We start from the raw sequence: 19,829 nt of genomic DNA on the forward strand, positions 1-19,829 counted from the left end.
CACCACACTGATGACCCTTTCTCTGTGTGTGCCAAAGGTGAACCTCAGATGTTCCCCAAAAGCTTGTTTTTCTGTTTTGTTTTGTTTTTTTTTTTCTTTTTAAGCAGGGGCTCAACCTTCTGTCTTCATTCCCCCTCTCCCTGGTTCTTGGATCACAAATACATGTCACCATAGCCAGCTTTTAAATGGGTGGTGGTTATCTAATGCAGGTCCTTAAGCGTGCACACAGCACTTTACAGACTGAGCTCTCTCCAGCACCTACTGTTTCTTTTTAAAATCAAAAGTGTATTGCTTTTCCTTTTCTCCCTGGCAGATTTAGCTCCACGAGTGTGATAGTTCACCCAACAGCTGGCAAAGGCACATTTGGGTAGTTTCTTGTCCTTTGCTATTACAAATCTCTGTAATAGCTTTGTTTCATACTTTTGCCAATGTACTGGAGACTGATTCCTACAAAGAATATCAAAGGTGTAAGATTAAAATTTATAGCAAAAAATTCTCAATTTGTGTGGCAGTCTTGTCTGTATGTATGTGTAATACTTGTGTGCCTGACGCCCTTGCATGCCAGAAGAGAGTTGTTGTAATCCCTGGGATTGGAAGCTACACATCCAGGTGCTGGGAACTATGCCCAAGCCCTCTGGAATAGCAGTCAGATATTGCTTTTAACTGCTTAGCTATCTTTTCAAAAACCCTACAGCAAAACTTGATGTCATAATCCACTGAGGAAAGTTATGTGTCTTGTTCACCAGTAAAATTGAAATAGGAAAATTTGAATATATCAGGACTTCATAACACCCAGACTGCACAGTGAGGTGACTATAGTTCTGTGTGAGATGTTAATACCCATCTATATCTTGAAAGATGAGTCATCCAAATCACTGTGAAGTTTAATATACCCCAAAACTCAGTTGGGCATGCTGACACACACCGTTAATTCTCAACTGTGGGCATTTTCCCTAAACATCTAAATTACACTAAAACAAAAATACTATGTCTTACAAGTCTTAAAAATATAGCTTTAGGCTAAGCACTTGAAAGGCAGAAGCAGGATTTATTTCTTGTGGGTTCAATTGTCTGCATCATATAAACTGGGTGTGATAGCTCATCTTTAATTTTGTGCCTACCTATTATCTCTGAAGCTAGCCTGGAACAAAGACAAAACCCAAAAACAATTACAGAAATAAAAACACCCACCCCACTCCACCCCACAAATCAGGAAAACTGCATTGTTTCTACTACTAGGAAATTTAGTAATTAAAAAGTAGAGAATTTTAATGCAGTAACATAAATTCCAAGTTTGGTCATAACATTTTCTGAAATTAAAAAGCTACCAAGCTTTAAGTATTATGCTAAAACATTTGAACAAGAATTTATTTCTAGGGCTAGCAAGATAGCTTAGGGGGTAAGAGCACTGACTGCTCTTCTGAGGGTCCTGAGTTCACATCCCAGCAACCACGTGGTGACTCATAACCATCCATAATGAGATCTGATGCCCTCTTCTGGCATGTCTGAAGACAGCTACAGTGTACTTCTGTATAATAAATCTTTGGGCTGGAGTAAGCAGGGTCGACTTGGCCAGAGCAAGCACAGGCCCAAAATTCAATTCCCAACAACCACATGAAGGCTCACCACCATCTGTACAGCTACAGTGTACTCATATACATACAAAAAATCTTTAAAAAAATTTAGTTCTAAACTTGGAAATCATCACTGCTGGTTAAATTCTCCATTTTTTTTTTTTTGTTTGTTTACCTTTTGTCAAAGCACTTGTGCTCAAAGGACCTGTTCTCTCTGCGTCATGTGGGTCCCACCCAAGGATTCAGCTCCAATCACCAGGCTTGGCAGCATTTTACCAGCCCTGGGATTCCTAGGCTTTCACTACTCAGTCCTGGCTAGCTTTTGTCACCAAAGTACTAGATTTAAAGTGTAAGCTACCACAGTCAGTAAATACTTTGGTCCACTTTTTGTCAACTACCTATTTTTCTCAAAATACAAATGAATTTACATTTCTATTATATAACAAAACATTTATTGGTTACCTAATTTTTTTTATTATTATTTTTTTAATTTTTAATATTTTTTATTACATATTTTCCTCAATTACATTTCCAATGCTATCCCAAAATTCCCCATAGCGCCCCCCACTTCCCTACCCACCCATTCCCATTCTTTTGGCCCTGGCATTCCCCTATATTGGGGCATATAAAGTTTGCAAGTCCAATGGGCCTCTCTTTCCTTTAGCTCCTTGGGTACTTTCTCTAGCTTCTCCATTGGGAGCCCTGTGATACATCCAATAGCTGACTGTGAGCATCCACTCCTGTGTTTGCTAGGTCCCTGCATAGTCTCACAAGAGACAGCTATATTTGGGTCCTTTCAGCAAAATCTTGCTAGTGTATGCAATGGTGTCCGCGTTTAGAAGCTGATTATGGGATGGATCCCTGGATACGGCAGTCTCTAGATGGTGGTTACCTAATTTTTAATAAGACAAATAAAAAGTACAATCCCAAATTGTTTATTGTAGTATACTTTATTTAATACAATGTTTAACTATAAAAGTTAATACAGTTTTGAAGTTTAAATTTTGTAAAATGCCATCTGCAGAAAACAGTTCAACATTTACTAGACTAGTGATAAGAGAAGCAGCATCTTTAAACTAATTTTACAATTGAGAAAACAAGTTCTCTAAATTCCATTAAAAAAATATACATCACAGTGACTGTGGAGCTAGGAAAAGAAGTGCATTAACTTCCGTATGCTTTCCCCTTCCACAGAGAGCAGCCACACCTCAGGATTCCACACAAATACCCAATTCATGTGTCAATCTTTCAAAAATACTATAAACACACAAAGGGGGGGGGGCAGAAATACAGAGAATGTGCTTTTAGTAACATGGAACTGTCTATAAAAGAGAACCAAAACCAGACAGAAGCACAAACCAATGAATGCCCTTCCATCCTCCAGCACTAGGGTGAGTCACGGAGAGCAAATGAGCAAAACCGAAACACTTCTTCCTCTTTGGCCTGTGCGGCCTTTTGTTTTTTTAAATGAATGTGATTTGTTGATTATTTGTCACACATGTCACACAGCAGGTGAATCCCTTCAAGACATTAGAGAAGAGAAGCCCACTGCAGGCAGTAATGGCAATCAACACTGAGTTTCCTTGGGATACTTTATTTTTTAAAACAATTAGTTTAAAAATATATTCTTACAATTAAAGTTTCTCAAACTACACAGAGAGTTTGTCAACTGTAAATGCATAAACCCTACAGGGAATAATTACAGTAAATAGAACCAAAAGAATGAAAAATGCTCATTTAGTTTTTTATACCAATCAGTTAAGTCTAAGTTCGTTCTGGGGAGATTTACAGCAATCTGCTGTAAAAGGTTCCATGATGAAAGCTATTAACACATGGAACAAAGGATCAATTATACTAACCGCTCTAAATAGTCACTAGGAAATAAAGTAGGAGCAGTAGTTAATACTATTACCCAAAATGCCAGAACCCCTGCACGCGCCTATCCAGAACATAGAGGTTCTTGGTTTGACACCTACCACTGGATACAAGCAAAGCCAGTGAGCAGCTGGGTCACACTGGGGCAAAGAGCTGAAGCTAGCAGATTAGCATAACTTTAAGTCAAAGAGCACTTTAAACTTTGGATAGCTGTTCCCAGACAGTCTTGTCTTTACAGCATGTATCCATTCTGTATCAGCTACAATGCCAACAGTAGCTTTACTTTCTCTAACGATCTCTTTGTAGTGTCAATTTCTGTGGTAGACAACTTATCCAGAAAAATAATTCATACAATAATCATTAAAGTCTTACATATTGAAATAATTTCCTCAGCTTTGGAATCAAGCAATAAAAACAAGTGAAAGTACTTTCAAGGGGTATTAAAAACTATTTATTAGCTGTAAATTTAGATATTCTTAGAAAGCCAATGTGATGGGAAAATTGAAATGGGAAATAGTTTTGGGAATATGATGTACAAATAACTAAAAATCTACTAGAACAAGAATTTGGGCTTTGTGCAATTGTTAACTGTGAATCTTGGGGTACAATTAATGCTGTTAATTAGTTTATTCTGAAAAAAAACTAGATTGTCTTCTCTCAACTATTTACCCCATTATCCGTCATATTGAAAAAAATATCAAACTAACAAAGCAGGAGTTGGGGGAGCCCATAAATGCTCAGCTCTGAGCTGCTCTCTTGGAGGACATTATAGACATTACCAATTTTCTCCCATGTTTACTTTCCTAAAGAACTGGAAAGTTCTTGTTTATAATGTATATGCTAACAGGTAAAAGCTCTACATAAGAAAAAAAAAGTAGCCGGGCGTGGTGGCGCACGCCTTTAATCCCAGCACTCGGGAGGCAGAGGCAGGCGGATTTCTGAGTTCGAGGCCAGCCTGGTCTACAAAGTGAGCTCCAGGACAGCCAGGGCTATACAGAGAAACCCTGTCTCGAAAAACCAAAAAAAAAAAAAAAAAAAAAAAAAGTAATTTTACTTAAAAAAAAGTATGGATTTTAAAATGTCTGTTGAAATTCCTTTCTTAAAGATCAGGTAGTTTGGGATATATTTTAAAACACTACTGAATTTAAGACATAATCAACTTTTTAAGACATGTAACAGATCATGTATATATTAACTATTCCCATCAAGAAAAACAATTTGTAAAGACTCCATTGTGGGTATTTGCTTTAGGATGTTCCAAATAGCTTTATAATCACTGCACTCTTCATTCTGTACCAGCTACAACGCCAAATATATCTTACCATAAGAATCAACAATGGGAAGTATATTAAGCATCACTTTATTCAGTACAAGTATCACTGAAAAGCTAGTGGGTTTACCAAGAAGCTACCTTGGTAAGAGTCGACACTATACTGACAAATATTAGAGTACAAAAACGTCCTAAAGGCTACTATTAATTGGATTTTTGAAATATTTCTCAAATGAGGCAGGTTTTGTATTTGCTGGATGTTCAATGTTTTATTTAGAAGGATATTACAGAATAAAAGGCCACACATCACAAAAAATAGCAAAATACAACACACAAAATTCTGAATGGACTTTGGGTATGTTTAGTGTTCAACTCTGCACGGTATCATATTTTGCAACTTTCTATTCTACTCTATATGGCAATGTTATACATGCCAAGTTAAAATAATGTTAACAGCAAACTGGTCTAAAGCCATCTGAATAGAAAGAAACCAGAGTCACAAACATGCTACACAGCCTATCATGGTACATATATAGAAAGATGCATCTTCTTGACATTTCATATTCACAGCTATGAGAATCAGAGAAGTTAGTCCAAGTTTAAAAAAAAAAAAACAAACAAACAAACCCAAATCATGCAGAATTAACACTCAATGTGATATAGGCTAATAGCCAAAATAGGGAAATCTTATTTCCAATACTAACGCTTTTTAGAATCTGTCTAGCTTAAGAAGGATCTACACAAGTAGTATGTTTTAATGAGAAATGCATTTTTTTTTAATTGTAGAAAAAGGTAATAACATGTTCTTAAAAAGCAACAATTTCAGGTCTTCACACCAAAAGCAACAAAGAATTGAAAATTACAGTCTGGTCTTCCAAGGTCTAATTTCTGTCAAATGCTGTATAACAGCAACTCAAGCTCAATCAGCACATGAACTGAAAACAGCACTCACCTCATTTTTATAGCTCGCAGAGCAACGTGGACAATATTAAGAAACAAGCTACAGCTGGAATTGTAAAGTATAAGGTATAAAGCACACAAAAAAGTAACTAAAATACAAATAACTGTAAAATCAAGTGAAGGTCTAAGATCACATAAGGATCCTGCTTCTGTTAGTTAAGGAAACTGCTGTAAGCCCATGAATTATAAATGAAAAATCAAAGCCCAAAAAGCTATACAAAACTTTTTCAAGTGGTTTCTAAAGGGATTTGTATCAAAAGAAACACAAGCCTATATAACAATGTACTGCAACCAACAGTTAAGCTTGTTTCCTAATGGCTGATTAAGCAAAGTAGGCTGCTATTGACGGTTGCAACACAAAAATGAATACATAAGAATTTAACATAGCACACAATATTACACCAAAGTGTTGTTTTTCTTTTCATTTCAAGTTTATTAAAACTTTAGCAGTACAAATTATCCAGGTAGCAGATTATCAAAAGATCAACTCAATGAAGTCCACATTTAAAAAAAAGGGGGCTGGGTGGGGGAGACACAAACATAAAACAACTCCAAAACAACGAAAACAACAAAAAAAGGAGGTTCAACAGTAAGTCTTAAAAACTTAAAATTTGAGACAGGAAGGAATTAAGTGTACACAACTCATTCATCCACTTTTGTCTTCATCTGTTCCAGGGCTTGATTCATGATCACATTTTTTATTTTTGTCATGTACATGGTCATTTTCTTGACCCTTTGATTTTTGGTTTTCTTTTTCCACCGGGGATCTGTTCTTTTCGTCCTCTTGGTTTTTTAATGTGGAGGACTTCACTTCATTGTCCTGACTGCTTTGCTTTGTTTTTGACACTGGACTTTGCTCTCTATCAGCCCTTTTTTCCCTGTTATTATTTGAGCTATTATGATCACGACTTTTAGAGTACGTTCTTTTCTCACCCTCAGAATTTTCTTTTCTGTGTGAACTCTTACTTTCTTGGCTTCTATATTTATCTTTGTTTCTACTTTGACTTTCTTCTCTCTCTGAGCTCCGGGAATCCCTCCTTCTTCTCCTCCTATCTTTACTTCTCGATCTTCCTGGCGTTCTTCGATCCCGGCTTCGTGACCTTCCTCTTCTCCTATACTCCTGTTCTCTGTATCTATGGTACTCCTTGCTTCTGCTGCGATCTCTGTCATGGCTTCTGGACCGCACTCTTCTGCTCCTGTCCCTACTTCTGCTCCGCTCCCTTGTTCTACTGTTGTAACTGTGTTTACTTTTATTCAGATCCCGTTCTCTACTCCTGGACTGTGCACGTCTATCCTTTTCTTTACTTTTGCTATGATCATGTTCATTACTTTTTGGTTCTACCTGTTTGGAGTTCTCTTTGCTTCTACTCCTTTCCCGATCTTTCCCTTTAGGGTCCAGTGGTTTCTCTGTTTCTTTAGTAGTCTCAGGATCCCTTCCTTTACTTCTTGACCTCACCCTCTTGTCTTCGTGTCTGCTGTGCTTCGAGTCTCGCTCCTTACTCTTGGATCTCTCCTTGCTCTTGCTCCTACTCTTGGATTTGCCCCTTTTCTTCACTTTGTTTTTGTTATATTTATCATCTTTTTCTGAATTTCTTCTGATGTCTCTCTCTTTGCTTTCAGATTTATGGTCTTTGACTTTCTTTTCCTTTTCTGCCTTTCTGTTTGGACTCTCAGACATGTGTCTGTGATCTGTTATTTTTTTCTCTTTTACTCTAACTGGGCTCCTTTGATTTTCTTTTATTTCATTTAACTCACTCCTAAAAAGTAAAGGAAGAAAAGATATTTGGAAGTATTATTACGAAAAGAACAGCATAATTATAAGCTATAATGCTACTGTGTTTTCTCTAAGGTATACAGAAATAAACTGGCTCCTAATAAAATCATTGTGCTCAGCAGTAAAAAAGCATCACACATTTAAATAACAAATCTTACTTATCCCCTTTGATCCATCTTTCACCACTTGACACCCTCATTCTCTGAGCTCTCTGCATCTCTTGTCTCCAATGTGGAGGAGTCTCACTTCGTCTAAATCGATCCCTCGATCTGGATCTGGAAGGAGTTCGATAACGCTTAAGAAAATAAAAAGGGGAAAAAAGACCATATAAAAATTTAAAAGCAATACCATAACTAAGATACATACTTATTTCTAGGTTGAAATAAAATGAGGTTCCTATGCTTTCTGAACTTGCTAAAATTAGGAATGAGATAAGAACACGTGGTTAGCATACATCAGACTCTAGAATCTAATCATCTACATAATAAAAATGTCTTACTTTTCCGGTAGAACACTGGCAGTCTTATCCTAAATTCCAAGTATGTAACAATATCCACAGAAACTCGGGCTTTTAACACCTTGCTAGAAACAGTCCTGCTAAACTGGTACTAGAATACGCTGTATATTAACTACTACAAATTTCCAATTTCTCATTTGAATGTTGCATATACATCACTCTCCAAGGCAAACAACATGAGAAATAGAATAAACTCACAGAAGTCTTTTGTTCAACCAAAATTTACTCAGTTTTTGGATGGATGGCTAACCACGTTACTGAAGAAATACCAATAAGCCAAGATATAGCAGATTTTGATCTCTTAGAACTTAACATTCTACAATGTTACTAGAAAAAAAATGAATGGATATATAATCACATACATTAAACTACAACAGAATGATTACAGAAGGAGAAATGGTGGTAAAAGAACCAAAGAGACAGCTTAGTATAGAGTGCGATCATGTAAAATAATAAAAGCTAAAAATAAAAGAATGTTTATGTTAAGTTACCTAAGCAAAGATGAAGCAAAACATGGAAGATATAAGAAAGCTCTGTATTGAAAATTCTGGGGGCTGGCAAGATGGCTCAGCGGGTAAGAGTACCAACTGGTCTTCTGAAGGTTCTGAGTTCAAATCCCAGCAACCACATGGTGGTTCACAACCACCTGTAATGAGATCTGACTCCCTCTTCTGGTGTGTCTGAAGACAGCTACAGTGTACTTATATATAATAATAAATAAGCCTTTGGGCCAGAGCAAGCAGGGACTGAGCAAGCAGAGTGGACAGGAGTGAGTGGGGCTGAGTGCAACAAGCAAGGCTGACCAGAGCAAGCAGAGTTCCTAAAAAATTCAATTCCCAACAACCACATGAAGGCTCACAACCATTTGTAAAGCTACAGTGTCACAAGACAGGACAAGAGAAAGCAAAACTTGACCACACTGATGAAATGAACAGAATAGATTTTTGTAAGGGCTTAGTCTATGCTATTTTCAAATTTATTCTAAAGTCAATACTACAGGAATAACATAATCAGACTTGGCCAATGCGCAAAAGTACTAGCTAGATATTCAACTTAAGGTCTTCTGCATACTAGGGAAGTACTCCATCAGTGGAGATTCATCTCCAGCCCAGATTTACATGTTTTTATTGACTACTGCGACTATTGTTAAATATAGCTTATGCCTTTCCACCTGTCACACATGATCACTCCGACCATAAACATGTAACTACTTTCATAGCTACTCACACTTATGATGAATATTTACTTTCATAGCTACTCACACTTATGATGAATATTTACTTTCATAGCTACTCACACTTATGATGAATATTTACTTTCATAGCTACTTACACTTATGATGAATATTTCTTAGCTCTAATTTCTCAAAGAATCAATATTGATAAATATAACTCACACGAACAAAAGCTCTTTGGGGTCTGTAATCATTTAAGGTTTAAGTTTAAATCCATACTGACAGATTAAAAAATAACAACAAAAACCCTTCTACCAAATACAAGTTTGGAAGCCATTCTAATTTGAGTCAGCATCCAGTAAAGATTTAGAGATGCAGATACATGTCAGAGTAGAGGGGAGACAAAAATGACAGAAGTTGACATAAGTAAGTTGTGTAAAATTGAAAGGGAAGAGAATAAAAACGATTCTTGGCTCACACAGGTGGTCCCATGAATCACTGTGAGCAGCAGCCTAAAGAGCTCTGAGCTCTGAAGAGTAAGTGGTCACACTGTACTCTCCATGCTAAGTTTGAGGGGCTCATCAGCCAAACAAATCTTTGGTGTCAAGAGCAGATGGAGCTGTGAATTATCAACCATCCATGGGAGTAAAAGAGCCTGTCTAACGAGTATGTGCAACTTAAAATAAACTTGAGTCTTGACATGTAGGTCATATACAGGATGCAAAATAGTAGTCTATGTTTAAGATAGACTGGCTTAAGAGACAGGAAAAGAACAGATGAAACAATAGTGAGAATATTTTAAGGAGAAATCCTAAGTAATGACTGAGAGGATTCAATGGATTTTCTAACTTGGAATCAACCAGACAAAAAATGCTGTTTTCAGCAGACTGTAGAAAGTAGAACAACTGCATAAGAAGCCAAGATCTAAGATATAAAGTATAGCTAAGTTTCTTTAAAAAAAACCAAAAAACTAGAGAAAGTACCCAAGGAACTAAAGGGAATTGCAACCCCATAGGTGGAACATTATTATGAACTAACCAGTACCCCAGAGCTCTTGACTCTAGCTGCATTTGTATCAAAAGATGGCCTAGTCGGCCATCACTGGAAAGAGAGGCCCATTGGACTTGCCAACTTTATATGCCCCAGTACAGGGGAATGCCAGGGCCAAAAAGTGGGAGTGGGTGAGTAGGGGACTGGGGGGGGGGGTGTATTGGGGACTTTTTGGATAGCATTGGAAATGTAATTGAGGAAAATACTTAATAAAAAAAATTAAAAAACAAAACAAAAAAACCAAAAACCAAAACACAAAAAACCTTTGAAAAAAGTTATTTAAATTTGGATGGGAAAATTTAGGGGAGAGAGAGAGAGAGAGAGAGAGAGAGAGAGAGAGAGAGAGAGAGAGAAAGAGAGAGAGAGAGAGAGAGAGACTAATTAGTTCTTAGTAAGAATAGAGCTATGATGGGTAGAAAATTACCATAAATCAAAAGGCTTCAATACCCTTTATATCCTGACTATTTGAATGCTATTTATTTTTGAGACAGGGTCTCATGCTAATCCCAAGTTAGCATGAAATTCATTATGTAGACCAGGCTGGCCTCAAACTCACAGCAATCTTCCTGCCTTAGTCTCTTAAGGTATGAGCTACCATTCCCATCTCAATCCCATTTTAAACCATGTAACTACATAATCTAAAGGATGTATACTTTAAAACATGCATATCCCCCGAGTTTTTAGTAACTTTAATAGTAAAATGATATGTAAAAATATTTTTAAAGCATTAAATTTCTTTTTCCTTAGAGTGCTGAGAATCATAAACTCAGAGCGGTTTACATGTTCTGCAAGCACTCTAGCAATGAGCCACACCCCAGCACTCCAAACTCTTTAAGAAACACAAATGCAGTATTATTAAAACTTCTGATAAAGAATCACCTACCCTCGGTCCTCTTCCTTTAATTTTCCTGCCAGACCTAGTAACTAAGAATCGTCGCTGGTATGAAGCAGGCTGGGAGTTAGGTGGATTACTAGAAGCAAGCAAACGGAAAGTTTAAACATATCACTTTTGTAAAGTGGAATCTCGAAACTATACCTTTACTGGTCTAAATTAATACATCTAAATTCTTTTACATAATTAGGAGTTTTTAGCCCAAAATGCTATCAGATCCCAGTAGGCATTACTGCCTATGGCATAACCATCTTGAATGCGACTGATCTTGGAAAGAAATACTTATTAGTAAGGTGAAGTTAATTTAATAATGCTAAGAAAACCAAAATATAATATAGCCCAGAGGGCTTCCAAATGAGAGAAAAGAAAACTACAAAATGCTTTATCTCCCATGAACAGTTAGTTGTGCATTAGTAAGAAAATTATGGACAAATTAAGCAATATATATTAGGCAGAGACAAGTTGGTCTGAATTAGCCAAATACCACGTATATTATATCTCAAACATGAAACTTTTAAATTATACATAAGATCATTAATAACATTAATGTAAGTGATATCTGAAAAGTTTAACTTTAGTAGTCAAATAGTTTTCCTTTACTCTTTCTTTTACGCTCAATGAATCAATTTAAAGCTTTTACTTTTATGTATTATGAAAGCATGGCATATTTTTGTTGTACTATGCCTATAAAATTTTCACTTTACAAGTATATTTCTCATCATGACTACAAAAGATTTGAATTTTTTTTTTTTGGTTTTTCGAGACAGGGTTTCTCTGTGTATCCCTGACTGTCCTGGAACTCACTCTGTAGACCAGGCTGGCCTCCAACTCAGAAATCTGCCTGCCTCTGCCTCCTGAGTGCTGGGATTAAAGGCATGTGCCACCACGCCCTGAACAGATTGAAAATTTTAAAACTTTTCCCATATCATTTTCTAAGATTTATTTATTACGCATGCAGTGTTCTGCCTGCAAGCCAGAAGAGGGCACCAGATCTCATTATAGATTGTTATGAGCCACCATGTGGTTGTTGGGAATTGAACTCAGGACCTCTGCAAGAGCAGCCAGTGCTCTTAAACTCTGAGTCATTTCTCCAGCCCTCATCTCATTATTAAAATGACTCATAAAAACCAACAAAGTTGGCAACATTAATAAAATAAATTTATGTAAAAAATATTCGAAGTAAAAAGAATAATAATAATAATAAAAAAAAAATCGCCGGGCGTGGTGGCGCACGCCTTTGATCCCAGCACTTGGGAGGCAGAGGCAGGTGGATTTCTGAGTTTGAGGCCAGTCTGGTCTACAAAGTGAGTTCCAGGACAGCCAGGGCTATACAGAGTAACCCTGTCTCAAAACAACAAACAAACAAAATATATATATATATATATATTCAAAGCAATTGAACACCCCAAATTTCATTATAGTATAAAGGCAGGTTTGTAGAGCAAGACTTTTATATAAATTTATAAAACAAGATTCATTTTTCTTTTTTGATGTTTGTCTGTTTGTGAATGAACAGGCATGTAAATTGAAGTGTACCTATTTGTGTGGCTAGATCTGAGGTCAACGTCTGGTGACATTTCTTAGGAGCCATTCAACTTGTTTTTTGAAACAGGCTCTTAAACTGGCCTGGAGTTTACTGGGTAGGCTAAGCTCATTGGTCAGAACAACCCAAGGGTTCACCCATCTTCCCCAGAACTGGGGTCACAAACATGCTACTGCACTTAGCTTTTTGTTTTTATTTTTTGTTTTTTGGTTTTTCGAGTCAGGGTTTCTCTGTGTAGTCCTGGCTGTCCTGGAACTCACTTTGTAGACCAGGCTGGCCTCAAACCCAGAAATTCGTCTGCCTGTGCTGGGATTAAAGGCGTGTGCCACCACACCCGGCTAGCTTTTTTAAAACAAAGATTTCAGCAATGAAACTAGAGTTCTAATGCTTGGACAACTTGTAGGAGCTGAGCTTCTCCTTAAGCCATAGGGTCCAGGGGAAAATACACACATTTTCATATCACCGTTATTTCTGCTTCGTTACTAGCTTCAGAGGACCTTTACTTATTAGGAATCTATTTCTGGTACAGGAGGAATCTTGCACTCATGTACATATACATCATATACATATATATATTCATATAAACACATGTGTGTAACTATGAGCACACACATACACAGAATTAAAATAAACTGCAAAGGAGTCTTTTTAAAAAATTATATGAGCAACATACCAAAATATCATCTTGTTTTATTGGTTTAAAATTATCTTGTTATTAATGCCATTTGGAATGCCACTATTTATACTGCAGAACCTATATCCTCAAAATCTGCTGGTAGGAGAAGTCAATTTGTAGTAATTTATGTTATGTGTTTAGCAAAAAAGGAGCTTTGCTAACACCTTTTTTTTTTCTAATTAAAAGAGGTTTTCATTGGGATTAAGATCACAAGTTTAATACTGTCATAAACAATTGTTTATGGTAATACGTAACAACTATAAAATACACACATTCACATACCACTCTCTTTCTCTTTCTCGCTCTCTGGTTTTCCTCTCCTTGTCATCGGCTTTAGGAGGACTTTTTCTCATTAGAAATCTATTTTCTGGTATAGGAGGGATCTCTTCTGGACGGACAGTAGACTGGGGCTGTGCATCAACATTTTCTGCTTCACTTTCACTAGATGGGCTTAACAGGTAAAATCAAAGTAAGTCACATTTGACTCTTATGTACCTAAAATTTCCAATTGTTAGCATTTCTTTTCTTTTTAAATTACATTTTCAGTTAATGTGTGTATAAGCATACATGCCATGGTACACATGAGAGGTCAGAGAACCACCTGCAGGAAATCATCTTTCCCCTTTCATTATCTCAGTGCAGGGTAAATTCAGGTCAGTGGCTTGATGGCTAGTGCCTTTACATGCTGACTATCACATCAACCCAACATTCCTTTAATATCAAAATAATAGATCAACCTGTCCCTTTCAGAGATGTGATCATATGGTAAAAATATTCCTCCATTCCCCATAACAAACCAACCAACCAACTCAACCAAACAAAAACCATTTGCTATCAAACTCAAAAATACTTTTCTATAAGGTACATCTAAAATATGAAACTCTGTAGGTAATATAATCGGATAAATCTAAAATACAGGATGGGGCTGGAGAGATGACACAGTAATGAAAAGCCCTGGCTGCTCTTCTAGAGGACACAGGTTCAATAGGCAGCCCACATGGCAGCTCACAACCATCTCTAACTCTAGTTCCAGGTGATCTGATGCCCTCTTCTGACATCTGTGGGCAGAGTATGCAAGCTCCTATGCACATACAAACAAAATTTTGTACAAATATAGACTAAAGAAATTAGTTGGTTTTGAGGTAACAGTTTGAGGTAAATGGTTTTAAGTATATACCTAAGTTTTAACATAAACACATTTCAAACAAAAGCAGAAAATAGTGACAAAATCATCTGCTCTCAATTCATATACTTCTACCAAAGCAAAAGAGAAAAGGGAACCTATGTGTACTGCTATAAAGTAAGGGACATAACTGTTGGTTTGCTGTAATTCAAATCTATCTTACAAATCTCTTCAAAATCCAAACCTGGAGTGATGTACACCTGCAATCATCGCTATCTGGATGTGGTATAACAGTTTCCTCTGAGATTTAAATATTCTATCCTGCAGGAAGCTACTTAAGCAGGAAAGTAACCAACTCAAAACAGCTTCAGGAAGTTCCTAAAATGGACAAGACAAAGTCTCTCCCTGCAAAAGCAGAGGAAAGCTGCAAAGACTCTCAGACAAGACAAACTGTAAATGATTCTCAAATCAGACCAGCTGCCTAGAAGCAGAAACTGAACAAGCTGCCTAGAAGAGGTTTAGACCAACTTTGGGATCTGGAAAGGACATGATCCAACCTGTTGAACTGCCTGTAGGCTGTGCACTGTGCTTCAGGTTCCTACCTTTATCAGCTGCCAACTAGGCTGGGGTGGGCTTTTGGTGATGTGACTGTCTGACTGCTCTTGTGAGTAACCCCAGTAAAACTCACGGGTTCACCAAACTGGACTTTGGGTATCCATACTTTATTCTGTTATGGACTCCTATCTGGGGCAAGTAGATGTATTTGTTGCATCTCTCCAGGAAGAGTTTTGTCACACAACAGGGGATGAGGCAGAAAAACTATGAATTTGAGGCAGCTTGAGGAATTGGGACTGCCTCAATGAAACCAAACTAAAAGCTCTGTAACATAAAACCAAAAGCATCACTTCACTGGGAGAACATAAAATTAAAATTAATTAAGAGCTTCTGTTGCATGATCGCATGTCACTTTCTATTTCAGTGCTCTCACATAACTGATTAAAAAAAAATCTTTTTAACAGACAACACTAGTATTAAAGACCTTTTCTTGCTTTTCTTTCGCTTCTTCTTCTCCTTCTTATGCTTTCGGGAATTTTTCCTATGTTTCTTTTTCCTTTTTCTGGATTTTTCTTCAGAAGCGCTTTCAGAATCAGAAGACTCAGAGGAGGACTGAGAGTCGCTTGAGCTCTCTGAGTCACTGGAGGAGGAGGAGGAGGAGGACTTATGCCTTTTCTTTTCTTCTTTCTTAACTTTAAAAACAAGAGAGTCTACTCAGTCATTTCAGGCAAACTTATGAGGTAAAAACTTAACTTTTTCTATAAATTTTTAAGTCCAGCATTAGATATTTTGTTCATTCAGTCATCTCAACTCAGAGAGCACAACAGTCAGGCCTTGGGGGTTAGAACCCATATTTCCAGATTCATGAGCCAGATTGCTATTAAGCCAGAGTATTTCTAAAAATAAGCAAGCTCCAAATTCTAAACCATGTTAATTTTAAGAAACATTTGAATAGAAAATTTTAAAGCAAAGAGTAACATCTAAGATTCCCCAAATTCTAGTATTATAGTTTAACATTTCTTCTCCTATATCAAAACTGAAGGTAAAAACAAACAAATAAAACGCACACAAGAAAACAAACAAAAACCAAAACAAAACACATTGCTGTGTCAACACAGGAAGGAATATTTCATTGGCACCAAGCTTCAACTTCCATGACTAAGCAAGGATTCGTCTAACAATTAGAAACACAGCTTAAAGCACACTCTCATAATCAGAAGTAATTTATCAATAATAACTATGATTAACAACCTCTACAAAGAACTGGAGAGACAGCTCGGCAGATAAAAGCACTGGCTGCTCTTCCAGAGGTCCCAAATCAATTCCCAACAACCACACAGAGGTTCACAAACCATCTATAATGGGATCTGATATCCTCTTCTGGCATACAGGCATACATGCAGATGGAGTACTCTACTCATACATAAATAAATCCTTTTCTTAAAGTCTCTACAAAAAAGTCTCAAGTTGAAATTTTGAGTTAAGGAATCTTTTTTGTTTTTCTTCTGGTCTCATTCTGTAAACCAGCTTGGCCTCAAACTTGGATATCCACCTACCTCTGCCTCTGGAGTACTGGGATTAAAGGTGTGTGCCATTAAACCTGGATAGGCAATCAATTTCTTAAATATAATTTTATTATTACTATCATGTGCTTTGATGTGTGTGCCATGGTTAGAGGACAATTTTGTAGAGTTCCACTTTTAGGTAGGTACAGGAACTGAACTAAGGTCAGCAAACTTTCATGGCAAGCACATTTACCCACTGGGCCATCTTCTGAGCTTAAGAAATAATCTTTTAAAATGTCTTGAAACTTGGATGCTTTAAAGAATATATTAACATAAGTAAAATTATCACACATAGGGCATATGAATTTTTCAAAAGTTAGAACCTGACCCATTTAGTTGTTCTAACTCAAACCAGGATGGATTTGAAATACTTTTTCGGGCCAAAAATGAGTCAACATGCATATACAGAAAAAGGAATTTCAATAAATTAGCAAACAATAAATAAATAGACTTAAATCCATCAGGTCATGATGGTATTAGTAAATTAAAATATAAATAAACCCCTCTGTGTTTCCTACATATGATTTTTATCAATAAACAAAGGGATGCTGCATCTTATCAGAAGAGTTCCAGCAATAAGTAACGAAGGCACTAGGACTGGAGTGTCTTTTAGAAACTCCTAAGGAGGCACTGAATGAACACCAATTGCAGAGCAGGGGAAAACCAGTCAGCCCTTTATGACTCCTAGTCTCAAAAAATGGGGATTGAGGGGAGACCGGGGGCGGGGGTGGGGGTGGGGGGTGGACGACTAAAACAAAACAAAGCTGACTCTCTTCAGTTTTCTAAATGGATTTACTAAGGTATTTGAAACAGAAGCATAAAACTATGAAAAGTAGAATTATGAAAAAACGCTACATCACAAATAACCTAGCTATACGGCAAGCTCCTGGCCTCAAATGATTCTATGCCTCAACTTCCCAAGTAGCTGGAACTACAGTTATGCCTGGCACAAACTAATAGAAACAACTTTAATACCAATTTCAATGTTCAAACCTTAAGTCAGACTCAAGCAACAAAATGACTAACATTAATAAAGCAATAAGAAATCAGAACATTGCTAAGTTTTTGATCAATAGGAGTATGTAATAGCACCGGCTATCTTTTACAAGTCACATCTTAGGAGGAAAAGTTAAATATCTGTAGATAAAATGTGTATCTGGAATGCTGGAGAGATGATTCAGTGGTTAAATATATTGGCTGCTCGTCCAGAGGTCCCAGGTTTAATCCCTGGCATCCACACAGCAGCTCACAACTGTCTGAAACTCTGGGTCCAGGGGATCTGACACTCTCACACCAATGCACGTGAAATAAGAAATTTAAAAACTGTATCTGAAATTTGCTTCAAATAAGAAAGCAGGTGAGTGCAATGACTTACACATCCAGAAATTTTAAAAAAAGATTTATTTATTTATTTAATAATTATAAGTACACTGTACCTGTCTTCACACACAGAAGAGGGCATCAGATCTCATTACAGATGGCTGTGAGCTACCATGTGGTTGCTGGGATTTGAACTCAGGACCTCCGGAAGAGTAGTCAGTGCTCTTAACTACTGAGTCATCTTTCCAGCCCCACATCCAGAAATTTAAGTCAAGTCTGGCAATATAGCCAAACCCTGCCTTCCAAGTAAAGGTTTGTGAGGGGGAGAAATATCTGGAGGTAGGTAAAACAAAACCGTCCATGTGTGAACTGTTGAAACTGGATGGTGAATATGCCCATTATACTTAATTATATGTATTAATATTCTCTATAATTCAACAAAGTTAAAGGGGAAAAAAATCTGCAACTTTGGACTCCATTGGCTTCCTTGTTACTGGACTGGTATATCTGAACTCAGTATTTACTGGAGCATATTAAATCCAAAAAAAAAAGAGCATCTCTCTGAAGTTACTATGTTCTTGACCAAGATCACTGACTATGATTCATGCTCATTATGCAGCGGCATGAGACCAGCTTGTGGGAACAAGTTATAAAAACTGAAGAGACCTCTACAGCAAAAGTCTCAACAAACTAAGGCAGCCCATGCCTACCTAGTCACACTCCTCTGATCATAAACACATCAAATATAAGTTCTTGGGGCATAATCAAGCTGTGTATAGAAATCATGAAATCTCCAAAAGGCTATTTCCTGTGCTGTATCTCCTTTCTTTGTTTTTTTGTTTTGTTGTTTTCCTAGACAGGGTTTCTCTGTGTAGCCCTGGCTGTCCTGGAACTCACTTTGTAGACCAGGCTGGCCTCGAACTCAGAAACCCTCCTTCCTCTGCCTCCCAAGTGCTGGGATTAAAGGCGTGCGCCACCACTGCCCAGCCTGTAACTTTTTAAAATCTTAGTCAACTTTGTATGGAAAGAAAACTATATTGTCTCATTAATCCAATTATTAATCTGAACCTAATACCATTAAAATATTAAAACAGAGAGGATATACAAACACAAACACTAAAAAATCTACTATATATACTTTTAGTAACTAAAGGGTGGGAGATATTAAACTTTTAAGGATGTTTTAAAAAGAAAATTAATTCACAATGAATACAAGTCAAAGAAATACCAGATCTATATATTTTCTAAGCAATGAAAATAATAATAATAATAATATATCCATCAAAGTAATCTGACTTTGTCAAATACTTTATCTCATAATTAAGACAATTTCATTCTCCTTTCCGATCCGCCATCGTGGATGGAGCCACCGCCACGATGCAGATTTTTGTGAAGACCCTTACGGGGAAACCCATCTCGCTCGAAGTTGAACCCTCAGACACTATAGAAAATGTAAAGGCCAAGATCTAGGATAAGGAAGGACTTGCTCTTGATCAGCAGAGGCTGATCTTTGCTGGTAAGCAGCTGGAAGATGGCTGGACTTTGTCTGACTACAACATTCAAAAGGAGTCCACCCTTCATCTGGTGTTGAGACTTCTTGGTGGTGCTAAGAAAAGGAAGAAGGAGTCTTACACCACTCCCAAGAAGATCAAGCATAAGAGGAAGAAGGTTAAGTTGGCTGTGCTGAAATACTGTAAGGTGGATGAAAATGACAAAATTAGCCGACTTCGTCCAGAGTGTCCTTCTGATGAGTGTGGTGCTGGAGTTTTCATGGGAAGCCACTTGGCCAGGCATTACTGTGGCAAGTGTTGTCTGACTTTCTGCTTCAACAAACCAGAAGACAAGTAGCTGTGTATGCGTTAATAAAAAGAAGGAACTCAAAAAAAGAAAAGAAAATTTCATTCTCATCAGCTCCCACTTTCATTTTGCACTGGAATTTTTTCTCAAAAAAAAAAAAGAAA

At 37.1% G+C, this 19,829-nt stretch overlaps 1 protein-coding gene and 1 pseudogene across 5 annotated transcripts in view; one reads left to right on the plus strand and one right to left on the minus strand.

The window, feature by feature from the left end:
* Positions 1–5,469: 5,469 nt before the first annotated feature.
* Ppig (peptidylprolyl isomerase G) overlaps positions 5,470–19,829 on the minus strand; it is a 28,252-nt gene continuing 13,892 nt past the window's right edge. For all 5 annotated transcript variants that reach the window (XM_021183715.3, XM_085834800.1, XM_085834801.1 and 2 more), the window contains 5 exons: positions 15,468–15,675; positions 13,588–13,755; positions 11,078–11,165; positions 7,612–7,748; positions 5,470–7,436 (listed from right to left, as the gene is read on the minus strand). In XM_021183715.3, coding sequence (XP_021039374.1) covers positions 6,326–7,436; positions 7,612–7,748; positions 11,078–11,165; positions 13,588–13,755; positions 15,468–15,675 — 1,712 coding nt within the window. In that variant the 3' untranslated portion in view covers positions 5,470–6,325. The remainder of the gene's footprint in view (positions 7,437–7,611; positions 7,749–11,077; positions 11,166–13,587; positions 13,756–15,467; positions 15,676–19,829) is intronic.
* On the plus strand, positions 18,818–19,716 carry LOC110310641 (ubiquitin-ribosomal protein eS31 fusion protein pseudogene; annotated as a pseudogene).

The sequence above is a fragment of the Mus caroli genome, unplaced genomic scaffold (genome assembly GCF_978045245.1).
Source record: "Mus caroli unplaced genomic scaffold, Mus_caroli_1 scaffold_2, whole genome shotgun sequence".
NCBI lineage: Eukaryota > Metazoa > Chordata > Mammalia > Rodentia > Muridae > Mus > Mus caroli.